This window comes from Microcaecilia unicolor, chromosome 6, assembly GCF_901765095.1.
Source record: "Microcaecilia unicolor chromosome 6, aMicUni1.1, whole genome shotgun sequence".
In the NCBI taxonomy this organism is placed as follows: domain Eukaryota; kingdom Metazoa; phylum Chordata; class Amphibia; order Gymnophiona; family Siphonopidae; genus Microcaecilia; species Microcaecilia unicolor.
Window position 1 is genome coordinate 167,221,147 of NC_044036.1, and position 18,484 is coordinate 167,239,630.

The 18,484-nt window shown below is 43.0% G+C and overlaps 1 protein-coding gene across 1 annotated transcript in view; it reads right to left on the bottom strand.

Moving 5' to 3' along the window:
* ISY1 (ISY1 splicing factor homolog) overlaps positions 1–18,484 on the bottom strand; it is a 56,050-nt gene that overhangs the window by 12,166 nt on the left and 25,400 nt on the right. The window contains exons 7-9 of the mRNA XM_030206052.1: positions 7,179–7,296; positions 5,648–5,770; positions 1,532–1,641 (exon numbers count right to left, since the gene is read on the bottom strand). Coding sequence (XP_030061912.1) covers positions 1,532–1,641; positions 5,648–5,770; positions 7,179–7,296 — 351 coding nt within the window. The remainder of the gene's footprint in view (positions 1–1,531; positions 1,642–5,647; positions 5,771–7,178; positions 7,297–18,484) is intronic.

Sequence of the window (18,484 nt, forward strand, 5' to 3'; positions counted from 1 at the left end):
AACCGCCAGCCGCGTCAACACCCCGACGCGCGCACAGCCGGCAACGAAGGAGCTTCCCCGACATACTCGCGTCTAAACAAAAAACAGCTGATTGCAACCGGCGAAGTTAAAAGAAAGAAAACCAACACTCACCGGCGCTGAATACTGACTCAGCTCTCCCAGACCGGCTGAACAACTCCGGAGACCCCGGAGTGCAGCTCCTGCAGTCCTCTACACGAGGAGTTTTTTTTTTTTTTTTTTTTAAACTTTATTTGAGCCCTGCTGCTAGAATCTGAATGGCACTCAAGGCTGCAGGATTAACACTGCAGCCGAGGCACAACTCTGGCCAAAACGGGAGAGCCAGTCGGGGGGAGGGACCCGGCCACCCGGGTGTGACACCCCAGAGGGGACAATGGCAGGCCCCACCGGACCTACCAACCCCTTGCACACTACAGCGTTCCAGGCACAGGGAAGAACTGTATCACCAACTTATCCCCAGAAATCAGGAAAAATTAACTAGTCTCACAAGATCCCACCAGACCGGACAAGCTGCACAGGCTGCATGTCTACCCTCTGCTGAGACTGAGAAAATACTGGAGATAGAGGGCTAGCACAGGTTATATGTACTCAGTTTGAAGTTAGTGTTCTCAGTCTCCCTCTGCTGGTAGGCATGCATAACCCAAGCGTCTTGACCGGTCTGGAGGGTTGCTGAGGAAATTGTTCATTTTCAGATTCTCCAAATTTATGATTTTCAGGTGCTTTTGGTTTCTCATCTGTTTTTAATGTGCCGACTGTATGTAGGTTTATGCTACAGGCTGATCAAGTTTTGGTGTAGAAATCCAGGTTCAGCCATATTTGTTTCGGCCAAAAATGCCAGTGTATTTTCGGCTAAAACAGCGAATATCCCCCCTACCTCTGACCAGAAGTATCACCCTCCCACAATCTGTAGGTCCTTCCCTGGCCTACCTTAGAATCTCTGGTGGTCTAGTGGCCTCTTTGGAGTATGACTGATCCTCAGTCAAAATGGCTGCCATGGGAGGTCGCAGCAGCCATTTTGAGACTGAAGATGGCATGGGCAGGAGTGGCTGGTGATCGCTTCTGCATCAAAGAGACCACTAGACCACCAGGGCTTCTAAGGTAGGCCCAAGAAGGGCCTACAGGTGGTGGAAGGGTGGCCTGGGGGAACCTGCACAATGGTTTCATTTGCCCTCTAATTTACAAACAGTCAAATCTGTACATACTATAATTAAGACACGCAAATGAATCCAATGTGTTCTAATAAATGAATATCCCTAATATTCTGTGATAGCAGTATAGAGTTCAGACTACCTGCTGTTCTATCAGCTTGTTCAATTTTTATTTTTTGTTTCAGTTTTTGCTTTCTTCTTAGGAAGTATGGAGATTAGCTTGTTTATTACAGGTAAGATACACAATTTGTACTGTCAACTTGTTATGCATTAATATGTTCATGTTTGTACTAAAATAATTTTAAAAGTATAAACTGACATTAAAAGGCTGGTAATTTTTGCTGAACCCTTTATCGTTTTATTACCTCCTTGTCATTAACTGCATAAATATTGACGTCCTCCTCTTCTACTTTCTCTCCCCTGGCAAGCTGATTTTCTCTCTCTGCCTTCCATTTTTTCACAGCTTCTGCAATAACTAAGAGTAAACGACAAAAGCAGGATTTTGTATATATTACAAAACAAACCATATTGATAAAGCAACATCTGATATATTTAATTCCATTCCCTTCCATACCATGTTGAATTCAGTGGTGGTTTCAATTCTACTCCAATGTTGCTAAAGTTACAATAATGGAGACAAAGAGACTCTTACAAAAGAGTTCTGTTTTTCCGACTCCTAACACCATACTTCGGCTATAGCAGAGGTGCAAAACTTCAGTGTGAAAAACAGATTGGGTTTTCAGTAAATCCCTAATCCAGTGGTTCCCAAACCTGGTCCTGGAGGCACACCATCCAGTCAGGTTTTCAGGATACCCATAATGAATATTCATGAAGAGATTTGCATACAGTGGAAGCAGTGCATGCAAATCTCTCATGAATATTCTTTGTGGGTATCCTGAAAATCTAACTGGCTGGGGTGCCTCCAGGAGCAGGTTTGGGAAACACTGTCCTAATCAATTTGCATGAGATGGAAGAAGTATGCATGCGTATCTATCGTATGCAAACTCTCATGCATATTTATTAGGGATTCAGTGAAAATAAATCCTGTTTTCAGCCCTTGATGGCTGAACTTGTTCACACTTCCCCCCCCCCCCCCCTTCTATCACGATCCTTTTGAATCTGTCCCATGAATGCTTGAATTCTGGTACTTTTTTAGCTTTTCTACCTCCCAGTTGGGAAGAGAATTAAAGAGAGGAAAAATGATAAATCAAAATTTCAGGATGGCTGTGTTTGATTTTGCATCACTAGCTCAGATATGCCAGATCTATTTTTTGTGATCTTGTTTATTAAGCAATTACTGAATGGCCTAGCACTTCCTTCCTCATTTGTTCTAAACCTGAATATATATTAACAGCATGGAAACCTGGCTAAGTGCCAAAACATGTCAATGAAAGACTCCAAGAAACAGTTCTTCGCTGGGTCTGTGGATGTTTCCCCAATAGCTTTGCAACCAACGGCAAGCTGTCACGTAACCAAGTCAGTTTTGGCAGTAGTCACTGTTCAGTTCAGTGTGTACATAAATAGCAACGTGACGCAGGGACTGTACCGTCATTTTGAGGAGGTTCTCTTATGTTTCTTTGGCATGAATCTTTGCAAAAAGTAAAGCAACTGTCTGTATAAGTAGCTCATTTATATTAATTGTTCTGTGTTACTGCCAAATGAGTGAATTTTTGCAAATCATTCAAGAGGTGGGGCTAAAGGGTCATAGATTTGATGTACCGCCTTTCTGTGGGTACAAAGTGGTTTAAATATATACTAGTAAAAGAAGCCCATTTCAGAGCAAATGAAACGGGCGCTAGCAAGGTTTTCTTCGCCAACACCCCCCCTCCCTCCCTGGCCAACCCCTTTGTTGTTCTGGCATTGCTCCGCCCCCAACGTCATAACGTTTGACACGAGGGCGGGGCCCGGAGCGATTTCCCACCCCCCCGCCGCCCTCCCTGCCAACCCCTTCGTTGTTCTGCCATTGCGCCGCCCTCGAGGGCGGGGCCCGGAGCGATTTCCCACCCCTCCTCCGTGCCTCCCTCCCTGCTAACCCCTTCGTTGTTCTGCCATTGCTCCGCCCTCGAGGGCGGGGCCCGGAGAGATTTTGGTGGCTTCACCACCACGAACCTTCGAACCTTTTTGAAGGAATTCAGAGCTTGGCTTCACTGACGTCAGTGTCCTCAGAACGTTGAGGGTGAGTTTTATTATAGTAGATATATATATATATATAAAAGGCAACACCAACGTTCTATGAAGCCTCCAGCCGGAAGTGTGAAGGGGGAGAGATATCCGGTTTCCCCATGAGTGTCTGCCCCGCCCTCGCTCTCTCTCTAACACAAACAGTGAAGGAAAACAGCAAAGCAGGAAATCAAATCGCACTCTCTGTAACAATGAAGGACTCAGAGGGGGGAGGGGAGAGAGGGCAGGGACACACAGTAGAAAACATGCACACAGTAGAAAACCTTGCTAGCCCCCGTTTCATTTGCATCAGAAACGGGGCTTTTTTACTAGTATATAATATATTATACGTAATTTCTTTTTCTGTCCCTAGTAGGCTCACAATCTAAGTTTTGTCCTTGGGGCAATGGAGGGTTAAATAACTTGCCCAAGGTCACAAGGAGCTGAAGTGGGAATCAAACCCAGTTCCCCAAGGTTCTCAGCCATTAGGCTACTCCTCCACTCCACTGTAACACTCAAGTAGTAAAATAAAACTAGTGAATGGGGACTCATCATCTCACTATACTGAAGCGATGAGGGCATAATTAAATTAGAGCTGCTTTGCTTTCACTTTTGGACTTACTGAATTCTATATTTGCTTTTTTTGTATCATTACATGGAACTCCATGGAGACTTTTTAGATCACCACCTTCAAAGTCTGAATCCAGCAGTACCATCTAGAGTATTCCCCAATGCTCCTATACCCCCCTTCCCATCCAACATCTTCTCTTTCCCTCATCAGATGTTAATATTCCCACCACCTTGCAGTTCTCTATGCTTGCCTGCCTCCCAAATATTTCTGGTCATGTGCTATCTAGCAACCATCACCTCCCAAGACATTACAGCTATAGGTGCCCTGAGCCAAGATCCCTGCATCTTACACAGTCTCACTGGGCCAGTGTGAGCACTTCCATGGCTAATGGAGATGGACTGTGTGAGACAGAATATGGTTGGGATTGGGTACAGAGAGACAGATTCATGGGCAGGTTGGTGTGGAAAGACTAGTGAGGGAAAGAGGAAGCCTGGTGGCCCCCTGTTTCTTTCTCTCCTCCCCCACCAGCAAATCTCCACCAATGCTTCCCCTTATCACAGCTCAGCCCCATCAGTATCTGTTCCTTTCCAAATATCCCCAGACTGTTTCTCACCTCTATATACCATCTCAAGTGTCATTTTCTCCTTAACCTCAAATATCTCTGTTCTAAGCCGCCTCATCTGTTGGTGCTGCTCTTTTTTTTTTTTGGAAGGGGGGGGGGGCGTGCAGACTAACTGCTACAGCCTTTCCCTTCAAGGCCTGCACAGAGCACTACTGCATATCGTCCCTCCTGCCACCTCCCCCCACCTTAGCCATCTGTGGCAGACGAGCAGCATGTTTGCATCAGGAAATGCATGTATGCAGGCATAGACATGAGGACTCTGCCAATACAAGCTACCACTGGAGTCCCAGTCATCTGCAGCAAGAGAAGCAGATCTGCATCAGGGTATGTATATGCACCCCAAGAATTGCTGCCAGATAAAATCAGTTAGGATGGTGTCTCAATCGATTAGGCTCATACGGGGCAATTCTATAACCTACATGCATTGATGTGTAAAATATTAACATTTACATGTGTATGTGCACACTTAAGTGCATAAATGCTAGCATACTGCCTAAGTGTTTTTCAGCAAATACCAGCTTAACTTACATTGCGTGTATTTGCAAGGGGGTGTGTATAGGGGTGGAACATAAGGAGGACATAGGAAGGGCTCCCACTTACGCATGTAACTTACAGAATATTGTAAGTTCCATGGTTGCTGCTGCACTTAGGCACTTTCACTTAACACCAGCTTTGTGGCTGGCTGAAGTGATCCCACCTAAATGCTAGGCATACATACTCAGCTACAGTAGAGTTCTATAAAGGACAAAAAGCACCCTGTTATAGCAAATTGAAAACATTATGGGGAACAATTCTATTTAACTGGTAATGAGGTCTGCACATATGCTGCATACAGAAAGTTAACCCTCCCCCAGTCTGCAAGCATTAAATGCAACCCTTTTACTTTGATAATTGATTAGACAACCTATAAACTGAGTTTTAAATGAAGGCTACACAATAGATAGCTAAGGAAGAGCAAGTAAACTGCTACTCAAGACAATGAAGTTTATTATTTCAAATTATTCAATTCATCGTGACTGGATTAGATTACATATTGCCTGTGCTTGTCCCTGAGTTCAGCTTGCTGACTATCATACCATTTCCTCAGGAAAAGAACAGAAAATCCGAAATAGATTCAATAATACCAACCTTGTTTTTCATATTCCTGTTCCAAAGGCACCAAGACTCCATCATCTTCATCTCTGTAGCCATAATACTCTGCATCAATATCCTTCATAAGCTCAGCTCTTGTTTTCCTTGGAGGAGGGACAGCTAGATGAAATGTAATACCATCACTAACTCATTCTCACCTGATCACAAGAAAGTTTCTTTTAACTCATTTATTTCAGTTGTTCTTGGTCAACTAATCCAAAACACTTGCTATGGGATTACAAATATCTAAATATAGCAATGCAAGTGTATATGCAAAAAACACACGTACACACATATAAGCATAGATAGGACACAAAGTACCAAACCTTATCAAAAGCCTACTTAAAAAATGTGCTTTCACAATTTTGCAAACATACATAACATTTCTTGAATTAAAGAGTTCCAAAAGAAAGGGATCAACAACAGAGAAAGCTCCGTTACAAGCCTTAGCCAGATATAAAGCTTGAACTGAAAAAACAGAAATTAGACTTCCCAGAAGATAAGGGTACATGAGGATTCATATTCCCTGCATACTATCTAAATAGGTACAATGCTTTGCAGAAATCTTCACATCATTGTACATTTTTCACATTGTTCTCTAAAAAATAAAATTCAAGATACATTCAAGCAGGAGCTTGTTCACTGATTTACACTTATTGTGAAATAACAGTTATAATGAAAAAGTAATTAAGAATAAGAAACCAAACGTAGTACCTAATAGACCTCATCCAACAAAGCCAGTAACACTGACTCTGTATCAGAGTCCTTTCTAAAGCCAGACAGACCCTTAGCCACCATTTCTGTTTTCTAAAAAAAAAAAAAAGCAAACAAAAAAAAAGTACTAACTTGGGGAAACCACTTCCTTTTCCAATAATTTAGCCATAGATAAATTTAGATATAGGGCGACTGCCCCACCCAATCCTTCCTTTTCAACAATGGGGAAACTATTGCTTGTTTCAATACTGCAGGACCGTACATTGTGATGCATTAATAATTTGTGCTAAACAGACAAACATATAATCTGAACACTCCTTGAACAACACAATTGGGGCTGGATTTGTTGGCATAAAGGAAACCTTCAGTGAGACGACCAGTTCTTTTACTCTCCTAGATGCCAACTCCTGCAACATCAGCAGACACTTCTCCCCAATTCCATCGACCTCAGTAGTAAGCACCCTCCTACCCAGTAGACTTGGGTTTCAGATTCAAAATCTTGTCTCTAAAAAACACAGCCAACTCCCCCAGCAAAAGACAGCATTCCCAATTCCTTAGGGCCCACAAAAGCATATTCACCATCTTAAACAAAACTCTAGGTTTCTGAACATGAAAAAATTCACACTTAGCCAATCTTAACTGGGTCAAATAATCATTAGCTGCTCTTCTCCAATTCGTCCAATCAGCTAGAGACTTCGACTTACATCACATACGCTCCAGCTGGCAAACCTGTCGTTTATAAGTTGCTTGGTTTCATTAGGGCCACCCACTACCACATAGATAATTCATTTAAGAAAAGCTGTCAATTACTTACGTTCTTTCTCAAATAGCTCTCGGACACCAGGTAAATCTTTCGCTGCTCCAAAATATTTATAACCCCTGTTTCCTGGAACTTCCTTTCCTTCATGATCCAACATCTTGGGGCCAATTCGCTTTAATAAGAAACACAAAGAAAGGGGAAAAGTGGTTTCAATTCTGGTCATCTTTCAATTTGTTTACCCTTTTGATAGAACGCAGTCCTACAGTTGGAAAACTATCTATAGTGGATAGAAGGCATATCAAGTTAAGCAATTTTTGAGACAGTCTGGTTGAAGTGCTTCTGCAAAAGGCATAAACAAAAGCAACAGGTACCATATAGGGTATGGGGACCCTAGTCAATGCCTGCTGCATATACCACTGGGCAGCTGAGGAGCCAGCAAAGACAAACTGCACAGCTGCATGGTGCTAGAACCAAACAGTATGCACTGTAGACTTTATGCACACTTGGTTCCTAATAGCTTTCTGGTGAAATCTACTTAGTTTGCCTATTAAACTAAGTGTTAAATACATATTTAATTATTGCACAGCATAAACGGGATCAAAAGCTCAGAATGTTATCTTTTCTAAATTAAAATTGTGAGCTTCTTACTAAAAGAGAAAGATCCTGGGGTGGAAATTATTCATAGTCATTAACAATGGCCAATTGCAACAATTTCAGTCTTCTGTTCCCTTTTCGAAACCCATCAATCATGGCAGCAGTATATTGCTCCTCCCTGCCAGTTTACAAATGAAGACGTTACACAAATTAAAGCCACTGCATGCCCTTAGGGCTTCTTGTGGCAACAAATATTGTCACTTTGATTCTGTAATATCTCTAGCATTCCTCGATTCCAGTTAACATTTAAATCCAACCTGCATGTAATCTCTTCAGGAACAAAATATTAGTCATCATTGTGTTTGTTTAAAGCAGCATCTACGTGTAGTCTTAAACATTACATATGATTTGTGTTGACAAGAATTTTGAGGAAAGTCTATAAAAGATTTAGCTATGGATTTGGTACCACAGTCATGACTGCAATCACATATCTTCCTACTGCATGACTCAAGGTTTTGCTAATGTTTGCGAGAACAACAATTTCCAGAAACAAAGAAAACATACAACATGAACTATATCATAATTTGAAAGCATACACTGCAAACAGAAATTTTGATTTAAAAAATAAATATATATTTTTAAGTCATGAAACATTTTTAAAGGTATCCCTAGAATAACACAAATGTCACATGTTAATTACCCACTGGATCTAATTGATCCATATTAGCTAACTTGTCAAAATAGCATCAGACAGCTTGCATGAAGTAATTAGTTACATCTTGTCACCTGTGACATTAGTCTAGACAGCTGCACTTAAGAGACAGGAAATCATATGGAACTACATAATTTATATTCTACTTTGGGGTCGCCATGGCTCTTCCTTTCTCTATCCCCTTTAAGTACCTGTATATATGTAAACTGCTTTGAATATAGTTGCAAAATACCTCAGAAAGACGGTATATCAAGTTCCATTTCCCTTCCCTTTACCCACCCTTTCTTTCCCCTTCTTGTTGTCATTGTACCCTTGGGCAATTGCAGTTGCTGTTCAGATCTTAAACACAAATCAATAGCGAGGAATGGATTCTCTTTCGTCATTTTAAAGACCTTAATAAAATAAAGGTTCAAGCTGTAAGTTTACAAACATCTGTAACCTTAGACTACCTAAGCCACCCTATAAAGAACCTGGTTCCATAACCTTTACACATCTGGACAAGCTCCAGTCCACAAAATTGAGCTGTGTAGTACTATTGCAGCTCAAGCTCAATCTGACAGATCTGGATTAGCTGATATAAAAATCTAAATTCATGCATTTATGACAGAATGACTCATCGGTTTATACCACAAAAAGCAAGCATACTGGACTTGGAAGGAAACAAGAGCAAATAAGGAAATGTGATGTGCTATTTTTTACTGTAAGGCTATTAGGTTGCAAGGTTGATGGGTTGCAAAAATATATATATATATATATAAAACACACACACACACATAGGAGCCAAACAAAATATTTATGGGGCACGAAGAAAATACAACTTAATTTACCTGCTTAATTTCTCTTCTCCCTCTCTGAATCCAATATCCTTTCTATTTAGGGGAATTTGGACTTGCCTTTGACTTCTTTTCCTCGAGTCCTGCTAATCCAGTCCAGACAAGCGAGTTATGTCCCTTTGCTAGGAGATGGAACAGCAAAATTGAACCTCACTCCCCTAACAGAGGGCTGGTGCTGCCTTCAGCTCCTCAGTGTTTTATATCAAAGCTAACAGAAGGGAATTGTTATGATCTGGGTTTCCAATTCATCATTGAAGCCAAACCTGATGCATTTCAAATCATAATTTCATAGTCACTAACCCAGGAATCAAATATCCATATACCAGGGGTACAACTACCTTCAGACTGGGCTATAACATACTTACTGTTAGTTTTTTCAGTCTGTCAGAGCAAGAACCCTTGACTGCCATAGCTTTCATGGTTGGGCTCTGAACTGGTCTGGCAGGACTCAAGGCAAGGAAATTAACAAGTCAGTCAAAATTTTCCCTTCCTTATCCTCCAAATCATAGTCCAGATGAGTGGGATGTACCCAAGTTCTAACCCAGACTGGGCAGGAAGAACAACAAAAATTCTCAGGACTCCTTATACCTAAGATGTTGAACCTCTAGACCTGCATAAGTGCTGAGGCACTTAGGAAAGGGGTACAATGAAGGCAAGGGCACTACCCTACCATTATTTACTAGAAGACAGATTCTAACTCTGCCTATAAGAACTCCTGTACTCTAACCGAATGGCTTAGTGGGCTAGCTGGCTCTCTGGAACTTGCCAACTCTTGGTGTGGTCCAAGATGATCATCTCCTTGAACCCTCCTGAAATCAATGTCTTAAAAGACCACTGTGCCTTACTAGGACACATTGGTAAACCAAGCTATCCCAAAATTTAGAATGACCTGGGCACATATGAACATCTCCGAGGTGACTGACAACCAACTTCAGTGTGGCCATCCCTGCCCTGATGTACATCACCTGACTTTGCACCATCGGAAGAGAGAAAGCCCAATTCCACCAGAATGAAAAACATTCAGAAGGGAGAGAGTGTTGGGCACAGAAATACCCTTTTCCTTTAAAATTACCCAAGGAGACCAACCTCCACCCCAAGACTGAAAAGAGGCTACCTGCTAGGATTGAGAGGAAGGAATGACCAAGCCCTAAGGACTAAACTCAGGTTCCAAATACTGGTCTTGCATGTTTGACTTCCTGGAGGAGAGCATCCTATCAGGTCTCTACTCTCTGAGAAAGTTGTGAATTTATCTCCACCTCATCTGTTGTGGAGGAAGAAAATTGAAGAATGCATCCTTCAAGCGGAATAGTGTCTCCCCCCCCCCCCCCCCCCCCCCCCAAAAAAAAAAAAAAAAAAACTTGCTTCAAACTTTAACAAAAAAAGTTTCCTATAAGGTCCTCTCTCACATTATGGAAGGCTGTATCACCTGACACTATCCTTGCTACGTGGCCTCCTAAGAGAATGGAAAGGATCTTCCAGGAAAGAATAATCTAACTGGAAAAAGGTGAAGTATCACTGTTGATTAACCCCTTTAGAAAAACAGATCAGAGCACACAACGTAGGCTCCCATGAGGAACATCTGTAGAAGACTGGTTCTACTAGGATACCTAGCTTCCATCCCCCCCCCCCCCCCCCCCCCCCCGGTTCCTGCTTTTCTATTCATGGAGGTGCCCCATCTAACCCTTAGCAGACACAGCTGCTTCTTCCAGTTCTTAAACTTCAGGATTCCAAAAAGGGTTGGCTCAAAATTATTCTGACCAATAATGCTGTCACAGACTAAATCTGACACACTTACCAGGACACCTGGGGGTTACTAATTTCCATCAGCTTTATTCCCATCAGCAAATAGTGTTGTCTCTTCTGGATTATGTGAACTGCCTTCTCCCAACCAAAAACCATAACTCCAATTTGAATACATCCTCCAATGAAAACGAAAAGGATTCCACCCAGGAGGCAGTGAATGCAAATCGCTCTCATGTATATTCATTGTGGATATCCTGAAAACTTGGCTGGCTGGGGTGCCTACAGGACCAGGTTTGGGAATTACTGCTCTAAGGGCTGTCCGTTAGATTCTTATCCCTCATTCTATCTTAAAGAAATACCATCTGAGATTCTCCAGTGGCTTACTACTTTTGTTAATGTGATATTGTTGGAAGGATCTCATCCAAAAGAGAAATTCAGAATTGTATAAACACTAATACCAAAGAATACAGACGCAGACCTGACAGTGGTCGATAACTACAGACCTGTAGCTGGCATTCCCTGGACTGCTAAACTTCTGGAATTTATAGTTAATTTGCAATTTTCTGAGTGCCTTTTTTTATCCAAATGTTTGAATCCCATCTCAGTATGGTTTTTGTCCAATGCATAGTACAGAAACTTTGCTTATTACATTGGTAACAGAAGGAAATTATTAGCACTAGGTAAGAACATCATCCTTTTGCAATTTGATATTTCAGTGGTATTTGATGCTGTGGATCATTCTTTGTTACTATATAGGCTGAGTGAAATGGGGATTACAGGTACAGTTTTCTATTGGTTTTCAGCTTTTCTGAAAAATCGAATGTATAGTATTGTTAAAAGTGGAGAAGAATCAAATTGTTGGCCATCCCCATTGTCTCCACAATTGTTCAGTGTTTTTATGAGCTCTTTGGGTAAATATCTGGCAGACCTAAATATACTTTTACTTTCTTATACTGATGACATCTTTGTTTCATGTCCCGAACAGAATATATTGCAGGATACTCTTTCCACAGTAAACTTTTATGTGGATTTGGTGGAAAACGTCAAGAACCAATTTTCTTAAATAACCAAAAAACAAAATTATTGTGATTTGGAGATACACAGAAGGTTGCATCGGTTAATGTCACTTTGACTACTGCTCAAGGGTAAATCCAAAGTTTTAGGAATGATTTTAGACTTCAGTTTGTCATTTTGAACCCCAAATTAATGAGCTAGTACGGAAGTTTTTCTTTATTTTATGCAAACTGCAAACTAAAAGGTCTTCCTTGAGCCTTATTAGCTTCTGGATTATTGCTCAGGCTATTTTAATTCCGTAATTAGATTACTGTAACTCTCTGTATTGTGTTGTTGTTAACTTGAATTTAAAGTGGTTGCAGTTTTCACAAAATACATCCACTAGGTTGATTTTTACATTAGGGAAATTTCATGAGGCTACCCTAATTATATTGGTAAAGGTAGAGCAGAGTATGCATTTTAAAATGGCTTGTTTAATTTATAAGAATTTTTATGGATTGGGTCCTGAAAATGTGACACGGCTTTTAACCATTCCTCCTTTAAGATCATCTTTAAGAAATAAGCATCGATTAACTTTGGATTATCCTACAATCAAAAACATGAGGTTGAAATCATTTTGGGAACACTCTTTTGTATATAAGAGTATTAACATTTGGAATAGTGTTCCAGTTCATATTCAGCAAATTACCTCACACTTTTTATTCCGTAAAGCCCTTAAAACTCAATTGTTTCCAATTCATTGATTGCAAAGTTAGTTTTAATTTGCTGTTGTTATATTATGTTCTTATTGTGAATATGATGTAGACTCCTTCTGATGTGATGTCACTCTTTTTGTAATCCGTCTTGTAGCTTTTGTTAAAGGCAGAATATAAATGTTCTAATACAATACAAAACGTACAGAGAAATACAAAATGTATTCTGCAATGTACATTCAGAACTAAGAACTAACCAGTTGTACCTTACTGGGTTTCCACTTTACCAAATACTCTTGAACAAGATGAACTTGCTGCCTTCAGAAGTAGTTAACCCTTCCTTAATTCAGGTAGTAATATAAAATCAGGAATGAAAATATGAGAAAAAGGTTATGTGTAGCTACAGATATCTGATAAACGAAACTTCGAGTTGCCCCAAAAATCAGGTCACTGTGTATGCAGGTATGCTGCAATACGTTGAAATGTAATAGTTTGTCTTCCTTTTCTAAATAAAGCATGCTTGTTTTATACTATTATCAGTGTGCTGTGTGTACATCTCGAGAGTTTCACATGGAAGATGATGCAATAATTCAGATGATTTCAATTAATTGCCACATGGAGATTGATCAGCACAGGTTACAGGGTCAAGGTACATGTGTCAACATAAGCTCTTACACTGGCACTGAAATCAGCAACAAAGAGTAATCTTCCAGCCCAAAAGCGTGGACATCAAACCCTGTTCAGCACAGGACAGGTGGAGCTGATGGAAGCAGAACTTCAGCACAGTTCACCACCATGTCAACTACAAAGAAACAAATTTAAGATTATACAGCAAAGCATAGCATAAATGCATTTAAAACAAGAGAAATGGCTACTACAAATTCTGGGCTAATATATGATAGGAATTATTACTTCCTGGCTTAAGTTTCTCTGAAATCTAGTTATTATGCTGCATATACTCTGTTAAATGAAAGCAGGATATAAGAATTAATTGCCTCTCTCACTCTACCAAAACCCTCATCCATACCCTTGTCACCTCTCGTTTAGACTACTGCAATCTGCTTCTTGCTGGCCTCCCACTTAGTCACCTCTCCCCTCTCCAGTCGGTTCAAAACTCTGCTGCCCGTCTCATCTTCCGCCAGGGTCGCTTTACTCATACTACCCCTCTCCTCAAGACCCTTCACTGGCTCCCTATCCGTTTTCACATCCTGTTCAAACTTCTTCTACTAACCTATAAATGTACTCACTCTGCTGCTCCCCAGTATCTCTCCACACTCGTCCTTCCCTACACCCCTTCCCGTGCAGTCCGCTCCATGGATAAATCCTTCTTATCTGTTCCCTTCTCCACTACTGCCAACTCCAGACTTCGCGCCTTCTGTCTCGCTGCACCCTACGCCTGGAATAAACTTCCTGAGCCCCTACGTCTTGCCCCATCCTTGGCCACCTTTAAATCTAGACTGAAAGCCCACCTCTTTAACATTGCTTTTGACTCGTAACCACTTGTAACCACTCGCCTCCACCTACCTTCCTCTCTTCCTTCCCGTTCACATTAATTGATTTGATTTGCTTACTTTATTTATTTATTTATTTTTTGTCTATTAGATTGTAAGCTCTTTGAGCAGGGACTGTCTTTCTTCTATGTTTGTGCAGCGCTGCGTACGCCTTGTAGCGCTATAGAAATGCTAAATAGTAGTAGTAGTAGTATACAATACTGCCCAATAGAGCAAGGTATTCCCAGGAGTTTCAGGGAGCTGCTGGAGGAGATATGAAGAAAGGGGCACTTCACTACATATTTGTGGTCATGTCCAGACATTCATTAATTTTGGAAGTGGATGCCAGATTTGGTTAGAAACATGGGGAACCTGAATGCAAGAGAGTGGGGGTTGCCAATACTAATGCTAGAAACACCCATAGGAATATAATGGGTGTCTCTATTGTTAGTGCACACTAAAAAGTTAGCGCGCCTACAGCGCAGCTTAGTAAACAGGGTCCTCAGTTTGTAAATGACTTGCCCAAGATCACAAGGAGCAGCATCGGTGGTATTTGAACCCTGGCCTCCTTGATTCTCAGCCCACTGCTCTAACCATTAGGTTATACCTCCATTCCTCTTCATCAAGAAAACCTATTCACTGAAGTGCCAGCCCAATAATGCCTGCATAGTAGACCCTTTAAAGCAATCACCAAACACAATAATACTCTGCAATAAAAATTTTAAAAACCCCACAAAACCAATTATACATGCTTGCTGAAATAACTGTGTTTTGAGGTTATTTCAAAAAAATCTATGTCATCAATTTAGCTTTAAGATGCTGTAGCAAGGTATTCTACCAGCATGCATAGATGACTATTCTGCGTTCTACCCAACTTAGCTTGCATTACAGCAGGAACCACACAAAAATGTTTTTTGAAAATCTTGAAATCTCCAAAAGGAATAAGTTGCACCACTAATAAGGAGAAATTAGGTCTTACCCAATAATTTTCTTTCCATTAGTCCTTCTTACTAATTTCAGAACCTGTAGGATACTTGTGCCTATCAACCAGCAGGTGGAGACAGAGAACTGAAACCTGAGCTGAGACGTATCTTTCTTGGCATCCAGACCAGCTCTTAAGTATTTACATAGACAAGTACTACGGAGAAACTCAGAATAAACACAACAACCTTAAACAACTCACTAACCTAACACTAACTAGAAGAGCAAGCATGTGTGGTCCTCTCTCACCTCTGGACAACTTGTACAGAACAAGAAATATGCAGGAAGCAACATGCAAGGTGACAGTTGTTATCTGACCCGTTATTTCACACTGACTAAACATCTCAGAAACCTCGAGCAGGCATCTGTAATAGTGGGAAGGATTAATGGAAAGAAAATTATCAGATAAGACCTAATTTCTCCTTTCATTATGTAGCTTCCCACTATTCCAGGACCTGTGGGATGTTCAAAAGCAATCCCTAGAGTGGGTGGGATCCTGGTGCCGCCACCCTGAGGACCAAAGGCCCAAAACTGGCTTCCAAGCATGCTGCAATCCACCCTTGTAGTGCTTGGCAAAGGTATGCAGTGTCAACCACATCACCGCCTTGCAAATATTCAGAAACAGTAAGGTAGGCTCCGCCCAGGATGTCGCTGTGCGCTTCATAGAATGAACCCAAAAGGCCTGAGGAGCCTGCTTCCCCGCAAGCAAATAAGCTGATGCAATAGACTCCTTCAGCCATCTAGCAATAGTGGGCTTGGAATCCATGAGGCCAAGCCCCTGTTTACCAAAAAGGTAAAATTATGTATCATACCTGATAATTTTCTTTCCATTAATCATAGCTGATCAATCCATAGACTGGTGGGTTGTGTCCATCTACCAGCAGGTGGAGATAGAGAGCAAACTTTTGCCTCCCTATATGTGGTCATGTGCTGCCGGAAACTCCTCAGTATGTCGATATCAAAGCTCCATCCGCAGGACTCAGCACTTAGAGAATTACACCCACGAAGGGACACTCTGCCCAGCTCACCACCGCCGAAACGGGGGAGGGGAATTAACCCAGCTCATCCCCACACAAGTGGGGGAGGGGAATCCGTCCAGCTCATCCCCGCGGAGCGGGGGAGGGACACCACACCCGCCGATGCGGGGGGATCTGGCTTATCCTGCAACCGCAAGAGGAGCTGACTGACCCTAACACCGCCGAAGCGGGAGGGGTACAAAGCTGCCCTACAGCCGCACGAAGCGGGAGGGAGTGCCGGCAGAATTTAAATCTCAATCCAGCCCCGTAAAACGGAGGGGAGAGGAATGCAGCAGCTCACTGTAACACAAACTCGTCTCAACTCTTGAAGAATCCAAGTGAAAGAAGAACTTGAACACGAAGTCCTCCTGAAGTAACTGAAGGCTAAACTTGAACCTAAAATTCAACCAGAATATAAACAGTACAGATATCTGGGAGGGCTATGGATTGATCAGCTATGATTAATGGAAAGAAAATTATCAGGTATGATACATAATTTTACCTTCCATATCATCAAGCTGATCAATCCATAGACTGGTGGGATGTACCGAAGCAGTACTCACCCAGGGCGGGACATAGAAATCCCTGACCGCAAGACTGAAGCTCCAAACCGGGCCTCCGCCCGAGCAGCCACAGTCAAGCGGTAATGCCTGGCAAAGGTATGGGCCTTCCCCGCGGCCACCTAAGCCGCTGCAATGGCTTCCTTGCCCATCTTGCCACTGTAGGCTTAGAAGCCTGCAGACCCTTACGAGGACCTGTAAACAGGACAAACAGATGATCCGATTTCCGGAAATCATTGGTCACTTCCAAGTATCTGATGATGACTCGTCTCACATCCAGAAATTGAGAGCAGAGTATTCCTCTGGGTAGACCTCCCTACGAAAGGAAGGGAGACAGAGCTGCTGAATCACATGGAAGCGAAAAACAATCTTGGGCAGGAAGGAAGGCACTGTGCGAATAGTCACTCCTGCCTCAGTGAACTGCAGAAAAAGCTCTCGACATGAGAGTGCCTGGAGCTCGGAAACTCTTCTGGCTGAAGTGATAGCCACCAAAAAGACTGCTTTCAACGTCAGGTCTTTCAGAGATGCCCTCGACAAGGGTTCAAAAGGCGGCTTCTGCAATGCTCTTAGCACCAGGTTGAGATTCCACGCAGGCACCACTGAGTGCAGAGGAGGGCGCAGGTGATTAACTCCCTTGAGAAAGCGCACCACATCTGGCTGCGAAGCCAGGGAAGCACCCTTGAGGCGGCCCCTGAAGCAAGCCAGAGCCGCTACCTGAACTTTCAGGGAACTGAGCGACAGGCCTTTGTCCAGACCTTCTTGCAGGAACGCCAACACTGAAGAAATTGGAGCAGTGAAGGGAGAAAGTGAGCCTGCTTCACACCACGCTGCAAAGATACGCCAAACCCTGGCGTAAGCAGTAGAAGTAGAGCGCTTCCTCGCTCTCAGCATAGTGGCGATGACCTTGTCTGAGAAGCCCTTCTTTCTCAGACGCTGCCGCTCAATAACCAGGCCGTAAGACCAAAGGGGGAGGGATCCTCCATCACCACGGGACCCTGATGTAACCGGCCCTGCTCCACTGGCAGCCGCAGAGGATCACCGACTGAGAGCCTGATCAAGTCCGCATACCAGGGACGTCTGGGCCAATCCGGACCCACCAGGATTACCCTGCCGGGATGCTTTGCCACCCGGTCTAGCACCCTGCCCAACATGGGCCAGGGCGGGAACACATAGAGAAGCTCTTGTGTCGGCCACCGTTGGAGAAGAGCATCTACTCCCAAGGATCGAGGGTCCCGTCCTCTGCTGAAAAAGCGCGGCACTTGGCAATTGGCCGATGACGCCATCAGATCTAGGCTCGGCTGGCCCCAGCGCTTCGTGATGCCCAAGAACGCCTGAGCAGATAGCTGCCACTCTCCGGGCTCCAAGGTATGGCGACTGAGAAAGTCCGCCTTGACATTCATGACTCCGGCAATGTGGGCCGCTGACAGCTGTTCCAGGTTCGCTTCCGCCCACTGGCATAGATTCATGGCCTCCTTGGCTAGAGGGGCGCTCTTGGTACCTCCCTGGCGGTTGACATAGGCCACAGCCGTGGCATTGTCCGACAGGACCCGTACAGGCTTCAACACCAGTACCGGGATGAACTCCAACAACACCAACCGAATGGCTCTGAGTTCCAGGAGGTTGATAGACCACTTGCCTCTGCAGGAGACCAGAGCCCCTGCGCTGTCCTTCCAAGCAGTGGGCTCCCCAGCCCATCAAAGAGGCGTCTGTCGTGACGACAATCCA